At 47.0% G+C, this 15,673-nt stretch overlaps 5 protein-coding genes across 5 annotated transcripts; 3 read left to right on the top strand and 2 right to left on the bottom strand.

Annotated features, from left to right (window-relative positions):
* The first annotated feature begins 8,572 nt into the window (after nt 1–8,572).
* Nucleotides 8,573–8,983, top strand: LOC134934982 (histone H3). Its single transcript, XM_063930300.1, has one exon. It carries the CDS (start codon nt 8,573–8,575, stop codon nt 8,981–8,983), a length of 411 nt encoding a protein of 136 aa, XP_063786370.1.
* Nucleotides 8,984–9,743: 760 nt separating this feature from the next.
* On the bottom strand, nt 9,744–10,136 carry LOC134934462 (histone H2A type 1-like). Its single transcript, XM_063929900.1, has one exon. It carries the CDS (start codon nt 10,134–10,136, stop codon nt 9,744–9,746), a length of 393 nt encoding a protein of 130 aa, XP_063785970.1.
* Nucleotides 10,137–10,519: 383 nt separating this feature from the next.
* LOC134934981 (histone H2B 1.1) lies at nt 10,520–10,900 on the top strand. Its single transcript, XM_063930299.1, has one exon. It carries the CDS (start codon nt 10,520–10,522, stop codon nt 10,898–10,900), a length of 381 nt encoding a protein of 126 aa, XP_063786369.1.
* A 1,420-nt stretch (nt 10,901–12,320) lies between these two features.
* LOC134934461 (histone H4) lies at nt 12,321–12,632 on the top strand. The gene has a single exon (XM_063929899.1). The coding sequence runs from the start codon at nt 12,321–12,323 to the stop codon at nt 12,630–12,632; it is 312 nt and encodes a 103-aa protein (XP_063785969.1).
* Nucleotides 12,633–13,719: 1,087 nt separating this feature from the next.
* Nucleotides 13,720–14,634, bottom strand: LOC134934460 (histone H1B-like). Its single transcript, XM_063929898.1, has one exon. The coding sequence runs from the start codon at nt 14,362–14,364 to the stop codon at nt 13,720–13,722; it is 645 nt and encodes a 214-aa protein (XP_063785968.1). The 5' UTR covers nt 14,365–14,634.
* Nucleotides 14,635–15,673: the final 1,039 nt, after the last annotated feature.

Genomic DNA, 15,673 nt, shown 5'->3' with positions numbered 1-15,673 from the left:
GAGTGGCAAGGAACGGCTGAGGCCCTGGCCTATGTTCATGGCTAGTGGTTCAGCTTCACATGAGGATGGAAGCACTCAGCCTCTCGCTAGAAAACTGAAAAGACTCAAGCTGGCAAAAGCACCGCAAAGAACTGTGCGTTCTTTGAAATCCCAAATCCACAAGGAGAGTCCAATTGTGTCGTTTGCGATGCCTGACCTTCCCAACACTGGACGTGAAGAGCATGCGCCTTCCACTATTTGCATGCCCCCTGCAAGTGCTGGAAGGAGCACCCGCAGTCCAGTTCCTGATAGTCAGATTGAAGATGTCAGTGTTGAAGTACACCAGGATGAGGAGGATATGGGTGTTGCTGGCGCTGGGGAGGAAATTGACCAGAAGGATTCTGATGGTGAGGTGGTTTGTTTAAGTCAGGCACCCGGGGAGACACCTGTTGTCCGTGGGAGGAATATGGCCGTTGACATGCCAGGTGAAAATACCAAAAAAATCAGCTCTTCGGTGTGGAGGTATTTCACCAGAAATGCGGACAACAGGTGTCAAGCCGTGTGTTCCCTTTGTCAAGCTGTAATAAGTAGGGGTAAGGACGTTAACCACCTCGGAACATCCTCCCTTATACGTCACCTGCAGCGCATTCATAATAAGTCAGTGACAAGTTCAAAAACTTTGGGTGACAGCGGAAGCAGTCCACTGACCAGTAAATCCTCTTGTAACCAAGCTCACGCAAACCACCCCACCAACTCCCTCAGTGTCAATTTCCTCCTTCCCCAGGAATGCCAATAGTCCTGCAGGCCATGTCACTGGCAAGTCTGACGTGTCCTCTCCTGCCTGGGATTCCTCCGATGCATCCTTGCGTGTAACGCCTACTGCTGCTGGCGCTGCTGTTGTTGCCACTGGGAGTCGATGGTCATCCCAGAGGGGAAGTCGTAAGCCCACTTGTACTACTTCCAGTAAGCAATTGACTGTTCAACAGTCCTTTGCGAGGAAGATGAAATATCACAGCAGTCATCCTACTGCAAAGCGGATAACTGAGTCCTTGACAACTATGTTGGTGTTAGACGTGCGTCCGGTATCCGCCGTTAGTTCACAGGGAACTAGACAATTTATTGAGGCAGTGTGCCCCCGTTACCAAATACCATCTAGGTTCCACTTCTCTAGGCAGGCGATACCGAGAATGTACACGGACGTCAGAAAAAGACTCACCAGTGTCCTAAAAAATGCAGTTGTACCCAATGTCCACTTAACCACGGACATGTGGACAAGTGGAGCAGGGCAGGGTCAGGACTATATGACTGTGACAGCCCACTGGGCAGATGTATGGACTCCCGCCGCAAGAACAGCAGCGGCGGCACCAGTAGCAGCATCTCGCAAACGCCAACTCTTTCCTAGGCAGGCTACGCTTTGTATCACCGCTTTCCAGAATACGCACACAGCTGAAAACCTCTTACGGCAACTGAGGAAGATCATCGCGGAATGGCTTACCCCAATTGGACTCTCCTGTGGATTTGTGGCATCGGACAACGCCAGCAATATTGTGTGTGCATTAAATATGGGCAAATTCCAGCACGTCCCATGTTTTGCACATACCTTGAATTTGGTGGTGCAGAATTTTTTAAAAAACGACAGGGGCGTGCAAGAGATGCTGTCGGTGGCCAGAAAAATTGCGGGACACTTTCGGCGTACAGGCACCACGTACAGAAGACTGGAGCACCACCAAAAACTACTGAACCTGCCCTGCCATCATCTGAAGCAAGAAGTGGTAACGAGGTGGAATTCAACCCTCTATATGCTTCAGAGGTTGGAGGAGCAGCAAAAGGCCATTCAAGCCTATACAATTGAGCACGATATAGGAGATGGAATGCACCTGTCTCAAGTGCAGTGGAGAATGATTTCAACGTTGTGCAAGGTTCTGATGCCCTTTGAACTTGCCACACGTGAAGTCAGTTCAGACACTGCCAGCCTGAGTCAGGTCATTCCCCTCATCAGGCTTTTGCAGAAGAAGCTGGAGGCATTGAAGAAGGAGCTAACACGGAGCGATTCCGCTAGGCATGTGGGACTTGTGGATGCAGCCCTTAATTCGCTTAACAAGGATTCACGGGTGGTCAATCTGTTGAAATCAGAGCACTACATTTTGGCCACCGTGCTCGATCCTAGATTTAAAGCCTACCTTGGATCTCTCTTTCCGGCAGACACAGGTCTGCTGGGGTTGAAAGACCTGCTGGTGACAAAATTGTCAAGTCAAGCGGAACGCGACCTGTCAACATCTCCTCCTTCACATTCTCCCGCAACTGGGGGTGCGAGGAAAAGGCTCAGAATTCCGAGCCCACCCGCTGGCGGTGATGCAGGGCAGTCTGGAGCGACTGCTGATGCTGACATCTGGTCCGGACTGAAGGACCTGACAACGATTACGGACATGTCGTCTACTGTCACTGCATATGATTCTCTCAACATTGATAGAATGGTGGAGGATTATATGAGTGACCGCATCCAAGTAGGCACGTCACACAGTCCGTACTTATACTGGCAGGAAAAAGAGGCAATTTGGAGGCCCTTGCACAAACTGGCTTTATTCTACCTAAGTTGCCCTCCCACAAGTGTGTACTCCGAAAGAGTGTTTAGTGCCGCCGCTCACCTTGTCAGCAATCGGCGTACGAGGTTACATCCAGAAAATGTGGAGAAGATGATGTTCATTAAAATGAATTATAATCAATTCCTCCGCGGAGACATTGACCAGCAGCAATTGCCTCCACAAAGTACACAGGGAGCTGAGATGGTGGATTCCAGTGGGGACGAATTGATAATCTGTGAGGAGGGGGATGTACACGGTGATATATCGGAGGGTGAAGATGAGGTGGACATCTTGCCTCTGTAGAGCCAGTTTGTGCAAGGAGAGATTAATTGCTTCTTTTTTGGGGGGGGTCCAAACCAACCCGTCATATCAGTCACAGTCGTGTGGCAGACCCTGTCACTGAAATGATGGGTTGGTTAAAGTGTGCATGTCCTGTTTTGTTTATACAACATAAGGGTGGGTGGGAGGGCCCAAGGATAATTCCATCTTGCACCTCTTTTTTCTTTTCTTTTTCTTTGCATCATGTGCTGATTGGGGAGGGTTTTTTGGAAGGGACATCCTGCGTGACACTGCAGTGCCACTCCTAGATGGGCCCGGTGTTTGTGTCGGCCACTAGGGTCGCTAATCTTACTCACACAGCTACCTCATTGCGCCTCTTTTTTTCTTTGCGTCATGTGCTGTTTGGGGAGGGTTTTTTGGAAGGGACATCCTGCGTGACACTGCAGTGCCACTCCTAGATGTGCCCGGTGTTTGTGTCGGCCACTAGGGTCGCTAATCTTACTCACACAGTCAGCTACCTCATTGCGCCTCTTTTTTTCTTTGCGTCATGTGCTGTTTGGGGAGGGTTTTTTGGAAGGGCCATCCTGCGTGACACTGCAGTGCCACTCCTAGATGGGCCCGGTGTTTGTGTCGGCCACTAGGGTCGCTAATCTTACTCACACAGCTACCTCATTGCGCCTCTTTTTTTCTTTGCGTCATGTACTGTTTGGGGAGGGTTTTTTGGAAGGGACATCCTGCGTGACACTGCAGTGCCACTCCTAGATGGGCCCGGTGTTTGTGTCGGCCACTAGGGTCGCTTATCTTACTCACACAGCGACCTCGGTGCAAATTTTAGGACTAAAAATAATATTGTGAGGTGTGAGGTATTCAGAATAGACTGAAAATGAGTGTAAATTATGGTTTTTGAGGTTAATAATACTTTGGGATCAAAATGACCCCCAAATTCTATGATTTAAGCTGTTTTTTAGTGTTTTTGGAAAAAAACACCCGAATCCAAAACACACCCGAATCCGACAAAAATAATTCGGTGAGGTTTTGCCAAAACGCGTTCGAACCCAAAACACGGCCGCGGAACCGAACCCAAAACCAAAACACAAAACCCGAAAAATTTCAGGCGCTCATCTCTAGTTTGCACACAATAGTTCTGGGAAATAAAATAAAATGATGAAGCTTGCAGAATAAGATGAGAGACAACAGTCACCTGAGGAGCAATGGTTCAACTAATCTTACGTTTTCAAATGTACTACCGTGATAAAAGCAGTTGCTGCAGCTTCAGCACTGAACCTCACTGTTGGATAGCAGGCGAAAGATATGCAGAGACCACGAGGCTGAATGTCTAGAGCAGGCATTCCCATCCATGGTCCTCTAGGCACACCAACAGTGCAGGTTTTAGTGATATCCAGGCTGCAGCACAGATGGTTAAATCAAAATAACTGAGCTACTAATTAAGTCACCTGTGGTGAAGCATGGATATCACTAAAACCTGCACTGTTAGTGTGCCTTGAGGACCGTGGTTGGGAATGCCTGGTCTGGAGAAAAGGCGGCTGCGGAACGGAGCATCAGAACCTCTGGGGGAAACATTGGGGGTAATTCCAAGTTGATCGCAGCAGGACATTTTTAGCAGTTGGGCAAAACCATGTACACTGCAGGTGGGGCAGATATAACATTTGCAGAGAGAGTTAGATTTGGGTGTGGTGTGTTCAATCTGCAATCTAAATTGCAGTGTACAAATAACGCAGCCAGTATTTTCTCTGCACAAAAACAAAATAACCCACCCAAACCTAACTGTCTCTGCAAATGTTATATCTGCCCCACCTGCAGTGCACATGGTTTTGCCCAACTGCAAAAAATGTCCTGCTGCGATCAACTTGGAATTACCCCCTTTGTGTCAGCAGAGATCCACTGTGGATGCAAAGTTGTGAGAAGAAGGGCAACGCAGATTAACAGACCAGAGTTCAACTGCATTGACCAGTGATGGAAAGCACAGATATAGACTAGGGCAGGTCAAGAGCAGTGTTGAGAGAAGATGATCGCCATAGAGGAATGGAAGGCACATGAGGATGGACGTGAGATGTGGACAAACAGAGTTGATGACTGCAAAATGGAGGGCGTGGGCCAGCAGCAAGTACCATCAAGGTCTGAACCTCACCCCCAACCAATGATGGCAGGCTGGAGTAGGGCACTAGAGCGGTGGGAGTCTGCATAGAAACTCCAGAGCAGGTAGGGGGACCACGGAGCTGGATCTGTGCCACACCAGTGGCTTTCTGCGTCTCCAAGGATGGTAGAAAAATAAATAAATAAATAAATAAATAAATATATACATACATAAAAACTGACCCAGTTGAAGAGGCGGGAAGGCCCTGTTCCATCTTACTATGGAATGTGCGCATTGATTACATGTTTCCCCATATTACTAATTATTTCTCAGCGGTAAGTAATAGCACAATGAGGAGTCATGGGTAGTGGCACACTCACATTGGAGCAGACATTGTTGGCGTGGTGCACCATCAGAAGAGGTGAGTGATTGTTATTGAATTAGGTTTATTTTTATTATTATTTCACATAAACTATGATAGATATATATTGTCCTTAAATCCCTATGGTCCCATTTAAGAGCCTAAACTCTATTATTTTATCATAAATATAACTTTTCTCAATTCTTTTAAAGTGCAAGGATTTTTTTTCAATAGCAAGCAAAATGGATATAAATGAGATACATATGCATAAATACAAATTCAGTGATTATAGTAGAACAATAAGGTTCTGTTTTTATTTTTTATTTTTTTTATTTCGTTTCCAGTGAGTAGTAGAAAAGCCCCTTTATATAATCCAAATCTACAGTAGCCTTGTGTTTTCTTCATGCAATGTCCCAGACATATAAGGTTTAGCTTGTGGTCCTGCAAATCATTAACTCCCTTAGACTGCATGATACTGACCTCGGAAAACATACGGGAGGCCCGCATTTGGGATGACTGTGGTCAGAAGACCATCAGCGGCATCCCGATGCTGAGAATCACGACAGGGGAGAGGTAAGTATAATAACCCTCACCTTCTCCTTAGTTCCTAAACATATCCCTCCTGTAGCCTAAACCTACCCCCCTTCTTTGTTCCTAACCCTAACACTCCCTCCCCACATCCTAACCCTCCCCTCCCACAGCCTATCTCTAACCCTGCCACTATTGCCTAACCACAACCTAACCTCCTGCAGTCGAACCCTAACACTCCCCATCTTACTTACATTCACGATTTTGACCACAGTTCCCCCAGTACTGCAACCATTTAAAAGAGAAACATTGTAGTGTGTGAGTGTGTGTGTGTGTGTGTGTGTGTGTGTGTGTTTTATTTGTAGGGGGGTGGTAGTGGAAGTAGGGTGGACAACAGGAGGAGACAGTAGGAAAAAGGGGGACGTAGAAATAGGAGGGTATGAGTAAAGTGTGAGGGATGGGAGAAATGAGGTGAAAAATAAGGGTGATGAAGGGAAAAAAGTTGGAACAGGGAGAAGAGTAGTGTAAGATAAGAAAAGGGAGGAGATAATCGGAGATGGGAAGAAAAGGCAGAAGGAGGAATAGATAAAGATTGGACAAATGAGTGGAATGTAAAAATAAAAGGCAGAATTAAAGTGACGAGACACAAAGGGTTATCAATGGGACATGGGAGGAACAAGGAGAAGAATCGGCGAATCAGGAGCAGATGAAAAGGTGTGGAAGAGGACAAAAAAAATGAACACAACTGCTAGCCAGCAGGCAAATGGCAGGCCAAGATCAAAGATAACGGTCACCCGAGGAGTGGAGCAATGGTGCAACAAAGTTATTTAGATGCATTGCTGTGCCACAAGCAATTGTACTTAAGCATGAGAAAGTTGCTCAACATGGAGCATTGCATTTCATGTATGCACACCATATGAAAGTAACTTCTGGACCATAAGGCTGAATTCATGGACCAGATCCCACTGGTCATCTGTCAACCGGATTAATGGAACCTCTTCTTAAAGTATGTGGGTTTCCTGAGATGACTCCTTTCAATTCCACATATCACTGTGATAAAACATTTGTGCTGTGTAATGTTCTTGGTTATCTTCAAGGTGTTTCTAGCTCACATTTCGGTATATGCCACCCAGTTGATGCAATTGTGTGGAACGATGGGTGGAAGATCCACAGTCATTGAAAAGAGATGAGATCCTGGATCTCGTCTTAAAGAAGCAATTTCTGATACAATTGGCTATGGAAATCGGAGAGTGGATGGCTGACCACAAATCATCCACCTATCCAACCAAACTATAGCAGCCACAATGTAAGGCAATCCAAGTGAGCTGGCAAATCAAAGCAGGTACTTCCACTTTTATCAATCCTGCCAACTGTAACGCTGTGGGCCTATTCTTGGGTGTAGGATCTATAATGACCTGGTGCCATGTTGTCAGGATGACCCTTAATCTCTGCCAGAAGAGATGCCCTAGGTGAAGGGCATCATTTTTTTTAAGTAGTAGCATGAATAAGAGGAATATTCATGCTACCATCGATCTGGAATGATTTTTTTACGTTAAACATTTTTGATTGTTTCCAGACATTATCACATACAGTGTATACTTTTTTATGCGATGTATTTAACAGCAATAATTTACATTTTCGTGTGGTACATATACAAACGGGTATTTCAATGAGTTCCAATACAATTAGATAGATAGATAGATAGATAGATAGATAGATAGATAGATAGATAGATAGATAGATAATTGCTATGTCACATAAATTCAGTTGAATATATACTGGTTTTAAATCTGTTTATTCCTCAGAGTCTTACATTCGATTAATTACCATAAATACAACTTTTAACAGATGTTTTAAAGTTTATTTTTACAAGAACAATTGAAATGAATATACAATAGTTAAATGGGCATACAGGAAAAAAAAAACCCAGTAATAAAATAAAACAATAAGGGTATTGCTATGCAGGGCCTTTAGTACTTTATAGGATTTTAATTTCCTCTGAGTAGATGTAGAACCCCCTTTGAAACTAAATATATAGCCTTATATTCTCTTCATGTAGTTTAGCAGATTCACGAGGTTGAGGTTGCGGTCTAAGTTGATACTTTTGCTCAGATTGTATCCAGCAATGTTTCAATAGAGTAGTTACAATTGTATCATACTATAATACTGTTTCCCATTAGTATCATATCGTTTCTCACACACGCAGGAGTTCTGACTACATTAAAGTGAGCAGCTTTAGATTTAACATTCATGTTTTAATGATCAAATGATTATTTTATTTTATACGCCGCTGTTTTGATCTAAGCTGTGCTGCTTTTGCTGTTGTTGTTTGCTAGTTTACCTGCCATCCCATATTATCATTTCCCTGGTATTAGGGCTTGTAAGGATTATATTCTGTACACACAATATATATATATATATATATATATTTTTTATCCCCGGCTATTGCAGCTATTCAGCAGCACTGTGTGTGATTACGTTTGGTATATGTGTACTGGGGCCGGGGCTGCTATACCGTGAAAAGACCTCGAGGCCGGGCCGTTAGAAACTTCACATAAACAATAGAGGAAACAGAAATTCTTGGCGGGCTTTATGAAACTTACAGCTTCTTCACCGAAACCAACCAGGATGAAGGGCGTGTTTAACTCATCAAATCACAAAGCAGCTCTGTGCATAAATACAGTTGTTGCCGGCTGTTGGCTATTCAGTCTTTTTTCTACTTGGTAGAAGTCAGATCTGTGTGGAAATATGGCCAGGACCAAGCAGACCGCCCGCAAATCTACAGGAGGGAAAGCTCCCCGCAAGCAGCTGGCAACGAAAGCTGCCCGGAAGAGCGCCCCAGCTACCGGCGGCGTGAAGAAACCTCACCGCTATCGTCCTGGAACTGTTGCTCTTCGCGAGATCCGCCGGTATCAGAAATCCACTGAGCTGCTGATCCGCAAGCTGCCCTTCCAGCGTCTGGTGCGTGAGATCGCCCAGGACTTCAAGACTGACCTGCGCTTCCAGAGCTCCGCCGTCATGGCCCTACAAGAGGCCAGCGAGGCTTATCTGGTGGGGCTGTTCGAGGACACCAACCTGTGCGCCATCCACGCCAAGAGGGTGACCATCATGCCCAAAGACATCCAGCTGGCCCGCAGGATCCGAGGGGAGAGGGCATAGAAACTCGGCACTCCTATACACGCAACAACCCAAAGGCTCTTTTCAGAGCCACCAAGTCTTTCTAAACGAGCTGCAGCATAAGTCACCCCTCAGTGTCAGAGTAACAGGATGCGGATGAATCCTCCGCTCTCCACCCATAGCAGCTTCAAATGACAGGCCAAGTCTATGAAGTTTACATATATAATACGATAAGCAAGCCGCAAAGTGAATAATGGAATGTTGACTATCAAAAATAATTAAATATCTGGACGGGCTGGTTCACCCGACAGTACATTGTTACTAGTGTTCCGCCTAGATTCCCTTGTAAAATTGTTTTCTTCAGCTGGGATAAGAGGATATTTCTCTCAATTATCAAATATTTGTATGTAATGCAGCTGTTTTCATCCTAGCTTTGTTACGTCACACGGAGAGAGAATATGGTTTCTCTCCTTATATACTTTACACGGATCAGCTTCCCACTCCTATAAGCGGAAGGGGCCTCATTTGCAGCATGCAGTTATTGCAAAGGGAATATTCAGACTATCTTTAGATTTCACCACAACAGACCAGGGCTCCTAAAGGGTAAGGGAGCGTCTATACCTTTAGCGGTTGTATGGACGGGATGTGGAGATGAAAGCGCGGCTAGCCCGTCAGATATCGCTACAACACAAGCAATGACAGTACACACAGCTCTCCTGGGAAGACGTGGGTGGCTCTGAAAAGAGCCTTTGTGTTGTGTGTCGGGTACATCGTTTCGGTGGTGGAAGCTGCCAGCCTCACATTACTTGCTCTTGGCCGGTTTGTGGCTCTCGGTCTTCTTGGGCAGCAGCACGGCCTGGATGTTGGGCAGAACGCCTCCCTGGGCGATGGTCACCCCACCGAGCAGCTTGTTGAGCTCTTCGTCGTTGCGCACAGCCAGCTGCAGGTGGCGGGGGATGATGCGGGTCTTCTTGTTGTCGCGGGCGGCGTTTCCGGCGAGCTCCAGGATCTCAGCCGTCAGATACTCCAGCACCGCGGCCAGATAGACCGGGGCACCGGCTCCCACTCGCTCAGCATAGTTTCCTTTCCTCAGCAGACGGTGAACGCGACCGACTGGGAACTGGAGACCGGCCCGGGATGAGCGAGTCTTGGCCTTAGCCCGGGTCTTGCCGCCTTGTTTGCCTCTGCCGGACATGTTCAGTTCACAAAACAAATAATTCCTTCTAACAAACTGAGAGAAAATGTGAACCTTTAGTACCGCCCTCCTCCTATATATACACTCAGAGTGGGTCTACCGCGTGCTCTGTGATTGGTTTGCTTACAAATGAACCAATGCAGCTCGAGTTTATCCACAGACCAATCCGCAATATGTAGTGTGTGTGTGTGTGGGGGGGGGGGGTGTTAGCTACCACTCAGCGTCACGTGACACTTTTACCCTATACTTAGCTTATACTTACCCTACACTTTTACCAGAAGCGTTGAAGCCTCATTTGCATAAGATGCCTATAAATAGAGCAAACCCGGGCGGTGTACGGCACAGATTCTCCCTGCTGTGTGTAGAAGAAGTGAGTGGTGGAAATGCCTGAACCAGCAAAGTCCGCGCCGGCGCCCAAGAAGGGCTCAAAGAAGGCCGTAACCAAGACCCAGAAGAAAGATGGAAAGAAGCGTAGGAAGAGCAGGAAGGAGAGTTACGCCATCTACGTGTACAAGGTGCTGAAGCAGGTGCACCCTGACACCGGCATCTCCTCCAAGGCTATGGGCATCATGAACTCCTTTGTCAATGACATTTTTGAGCGCATTGCGGGGGAAGCTTCCCGCCTGGCTCACTACAACAAGCGCTCCACCATCACCTCCCGGGAGATCCAGACCGCCGTACGCCTGCTGCTGCCGGGAGAGTTGGCCAAGCACGCCGTGTCCGAGGGCACCAAGGCCGTCACCAAGTACACCAGCGCCAAGTAATCTCCCCTTCCTCTCCCACACGAACACAAAGGCTCTTTTAAGAGCCACCCATCTCCTCGCTAATCGGGCTGTAACTTATTATTTGCGCTGTGTCCTGTCTCCCTGAATTTGACTGAATCACAGTAATCTAGGCTGTGTTGTAGTTTCTTCATTCCTTATACATGTGCATCTTGTTAGTCGGATGCTGGGGAACTCCCCTCTAGTGTGCGAGCTAGTACAGGAGACCCCCCCCCCCCTGTTGATGATTACTGCGTGCAAAGCGGCATTCTCTCCGCTCTCATGTACTGTAAAACACGTTCCAGACGTAGATCAGATTTCTACAGAACTCGTCAAAGCTACAGATGCCAGGGCTTCTAAAAAGCCAGAGAGCAGCAGAAACACTGCCCGTGTAGTTGCTGTGTGACTAGCACATAATTTTCTGTCTGGCTCAAGTGATACAAACTGGATTGTTACATTGTTAATATCGCTACTACTGTATCATAATCTTGATAAGCAGGTGGTTAAAAGTCGGTCTTCAAGATGACCCGTGTTACTATGATATCGTTGCAAAAGTAACAACGGGATGCAAACTGCGGTGCCCCTGCTTGTACCTAGTCCATTATGACATCACACAGCAGGGTTCCCGTTTAGGCGCACACGTACCAGTTATGCTCGTTGCTGTAAAAACGGCTTCAATGGTTATTTGAGGAGTAGTAGTGATCCGGGTCGCAATGTGGCTGAGCGCTAAGGTACGGTTCAGCTGACCCAATTGACATACTATTATTATTTACACCTAATATACAATATTATGAGACGGCGAGAGAACATAGCTGATACGCTGGCGCTCGCTAATTAGAGATCGAAGCGAACCGAGCCTGGGTGCCAGGAATACTTGTAGCGAGGGACACATCAGAAGCGGCATGCCATTGGGGGAGTGTTCCCCTACCAGGATTTGAATTGTCCACTCCGGTTAACTTGTTTTGACCCGCCGAATTTAGCTCGTCTCTCATTGGGCCAGTCCGATGAATCGCGCTCCTAGCCCAAGGCGCTGGTGTGGGTCCGACTTAATAGTGATAAACACTATATATGTATTTGGAAAATATATTATTTATCATTTCAGGGAGAATGAAATGTCACTACTTTTCGTTAATTGACTATAGGTGTAAAACCTTCTTTTCCTATTTTACCCTAGAAATGTGGGATCAAATGGATACAATTTTTTTTTTTTACATTTATATATCTGTTCACGGAAATGAATAGAGATGACGAAGAGAAAGCTGCCACTGTCCTGCGGTGTGCTAAGTCAGAAAAGGCGGACTACCCAGGTCTCCTCCTCTCCGAGTTCTAAGTCCCCCATCAGGTCCGCCCTTCCTCTTAATAAAGGGCTGCTGTGAGGCGATCAACTCATTCTTACTGATTGCAACTCGCAAGCTGTTTGAAGATGTCAGGAAGAGGCAAAGGTGGTAAGGGACTCGGGAAAGGAGGCGCTAAGCGCCACAGGAAGGTGCTGCGGGACAACATCCAGGGCATCACGAAGCCAGCCATTCGCCGTCTCGCTCGCAGAGGTGGCGTGAAGCGCATTTCTGGCCTCATCTACGAGGAGACCCGTGGGGTGCTGAAGGTCTTTCTAGAGAATGTGATCCGGGACGCCGTCACTTACACCGAGCACGCCAAGAGGAAGACTGTGACCGCTATGGATGTGGTCTATGCTCTCAAGCGCCAGGGCCGCACTCTGTATGGTTTTGGAGGTTAAGATCTGGCTCCTCTTTGGCTGATCTCCTTTCCCGAAACACGCTAACAAAAGGCCCTTTTAAGGGCCACCTACAGTACTCCTGAAATGAGCTTTATGAACATGCTGCTTTTCGAGGGAAGCGTATTGTTAGTCAGATCCACAATACTAACGATAGAAATACACTTCTTTCCCATCTACAAAGTCTCGCTGGATATTCAAATATAAGACGCCAGAAGTTGCCATTTACAATGCATAGACCATATATATCTAGAATTCTAGTCAATCTGGAATGGAAAAAGGCAGCAGCATAATTGCCTCTGTCCATTTGGATGATGCCTCCTTGTGTCCGGGTGGAATCGGTTCGATATTGTTTTATGAAAAATTCTGAAGGATGTAGGTGTAATATACCGTGCATAGCGTGCGCAGGAGGTGCTGTAGCGGGGTACTCTTGAAAAGATGTTGAGTTAAAACGTAACTTGTATTATAACGATGACATGCTGACACAATACATGTCCTAAAATTCAAGCATAGGGTATTAAGGCACAGCTGTGAATGTTTCTCCAAGTGTAGTTTATATATAATTCTGTTACAACGACCTCTTGAACAATTAATAAGTAGGGAAGCTTACTAGCCAACTACTCTGATAGAAACTGCACAGAACTATTTGTCTCTACTGGAGGTTCTCTTTCTGGTAAAGCAGTCTCCCTGTTATTGTGTAGCTAGTGTTCTCAGAAAGTGCAAACAAACATTAAATTGATACTTGCTTTTCAGCAGCTACCCTGCAGACTGTTCACCACAGGGAATGGTGAGTGTTCGAGTACACAGGAAGGAAGCATGCCGCTATTGTGAGCGGCCTGAGGTAGGAAGCAGGACATCCAGGTATTATTTCCCGATCAGTCTTGCTACAGTAGCGCTAATAAATAACCCTGCGTTACCTATCAATAAGTAACCAAAAATCCCACGGAGACACTGCTGAACTGTAACGTAATGTAGTGACTCAATATCTGTACGCCGTGCGCCTACAGCTCTGCCGGGACAGGGTGGGTGGCTCTGAAAAGAGCCTTTGGGGGGATAACAAGGAAGCGAGGCTGCTACGGCGGCTCTTCCATCACTTCTTGGCCGCAGCTTTCTTGGGCTTAGCTACCTTCTTGGCCGGGCTTTTGGCGGCTTTGGGCTTCGCCGCCTTCTTGGCCGGACTCTTGGCTGCTTTGGGCTTCGCCGCCTTCTTGGCCGCTTTCTTGGGCTTCGCGGCTTTAGGCTTCTTTGGGCTTTTGGCAGCAGCCGCTTTTGTGGGTTTCTTCACCTTCTTGGGGCTCTTGGCTGCACTCGGAGCTCTCTTGGGCTTCTTCGGGGACTTGGCCACTTTCTTTGCCGCTGGTTTCTTGGGCTTCAGGGCGGCCTTCTTGCTCTCCAGCTGATTCTTATTGAGCTTGAAGGAGCCGGAAGCTCCGGTGCCTTTCACTTGGGTGAGAGTTCCTTTGGTCACCAATCCTTTCACCCCCACTTTGATGCGACTGTTATTCTTCTCCACATCGTAGCCTCCGGCAGCCAGAGCCTTCTTCAGGGCGGCAAGAGAAACTCCACTGCGCTCCTTGGAGGCGGCCACGGCCTTTAAGATCAGCTCGGAAACGCTGGGCCCGGAAGACTTGCCGCTTTTCTTGGCTCCCCCTGCAGCTTTCTTCGGCTGCCTCTTCTTTTTGGCTGCGCCCTCTGACGGCGGGACAGCGGCGACGGCTGGTGCAGTTTCTGCCATGTTAGCTCAACGTCACTTTAACCAACAAATGGTAATACAGCACAAGCCGCTCTCTGACGTCTTTTATATACGGTGCCTGCTGTGCTGTAATTGGCTGCTGAGCCTGGTGCGTTCTGCGCTCTCATTGGCGGAATAAGCAGTCCTTGTAAACCCTTCCCTGTCTGAGTGTAAGGGGAAATCTGCCCTCACCTTGTGTTTCCCTAACGCAGAAAAAGAGTCTTTTATTGGGCATGAGAAAAGCAGCGTGCAGCCTCTCTGCACCACACCAGTACTCCAAGGTCTCCCCTAGGCCTATACGGCCATTGCTAGCCTAGGCGCTGCAAAGAGACCCAGGAACAGCCCCTGTCAGCTTACTTACACCAAGCTGGATCTGTCCAGCATGTAACACATCTGTACTTTTCTGCGAGGCTAAAACGTCTGATTGGGGCATTTTTCTGTCCCCCTGGCACTACATGTAACGAAGGTGATCTGGGGTTCAGTCTGTGCAGGGGATGCACCATTTTCAAAGACATAAAGGTGATGGCTGGGCTCCTGTACACCCGGGTGGCTAGCACAGGCAGGTTGCCTCACAACGTATTGGCAGTCTTGTTTAGGAACTCTAGTTACTGTGACAAAAGAGAGATACCCAGCATAGTCAGCCACAGGTTAACCCTGCTTGTGTGAGATTCTCCCCGTCGTGTAGAATGTTGGTGGGATTTTCCCCAAATGTTTATAAAATGACCCATACAGACATGAATGTATATTTATGCAAGATCGGTGTGTCAGAGTGACGGCAATGGTGATCTGTTCCCATTACCATTCCTCTTTTAAAAATGCCAAAGTATGAGACTTTGTCATTTTTAAAAGAGGACATCGGAACTTTCCTAAAAATAGAGGGAAACAGTAGGAATATTTGGGAACATTGGGGGGGGGGGTGGGGGGGGGGGTGGATACAGGAATAATAGAGAGGAAGGTATAGTGGGACAAGTAGAGAGACCTCTTGTAATTGAGCTAGGTGAGAGGAAGGGAAGAAACGAGGAAAAACAGGGGTAGGAGGAAGGAGGAAGAAGAAGAAGAAGAAGAAGAAGAAGAAGAAGATATATATTGTTACATGGCAACTACTGATTGCAGAGTAAAAAAGTGGATGCTATTTTCGGCATATCAATGGATGATAGACATGTTTGCACTAGAGATGAGCGGGTTCGGTTTCTTTGAATCCGAACCCGCACGAACTTCACTTTTTTTTTCACGGGTCCGAGCGACTCGGATCTTCCCGCCTTGCTCGGTTAACCCGAGCGCGCCCGAACGTCATCATGACGCTGTCGGATTC

This window comes from Pseudophryne corroboree, chromosome 6 (assembly GCF_028390025.1).
Source record: "Pseudophryne corroboree isolate aPseCor3 chromosome 6, aPseCor3.hap2, whole genome shotgun sequence".
Taxonomy (NCBI): Eukaryota; Metazoa; Chordata; class Amphibia; order Anura; family Myobatrachidae; genus Pseudophryne; species Pseudophryne corroboree.
Note: the sequence above shows the minus strand (reverse complement) of the source record. Positions and strands in the feature narration are given on the sequence as shown.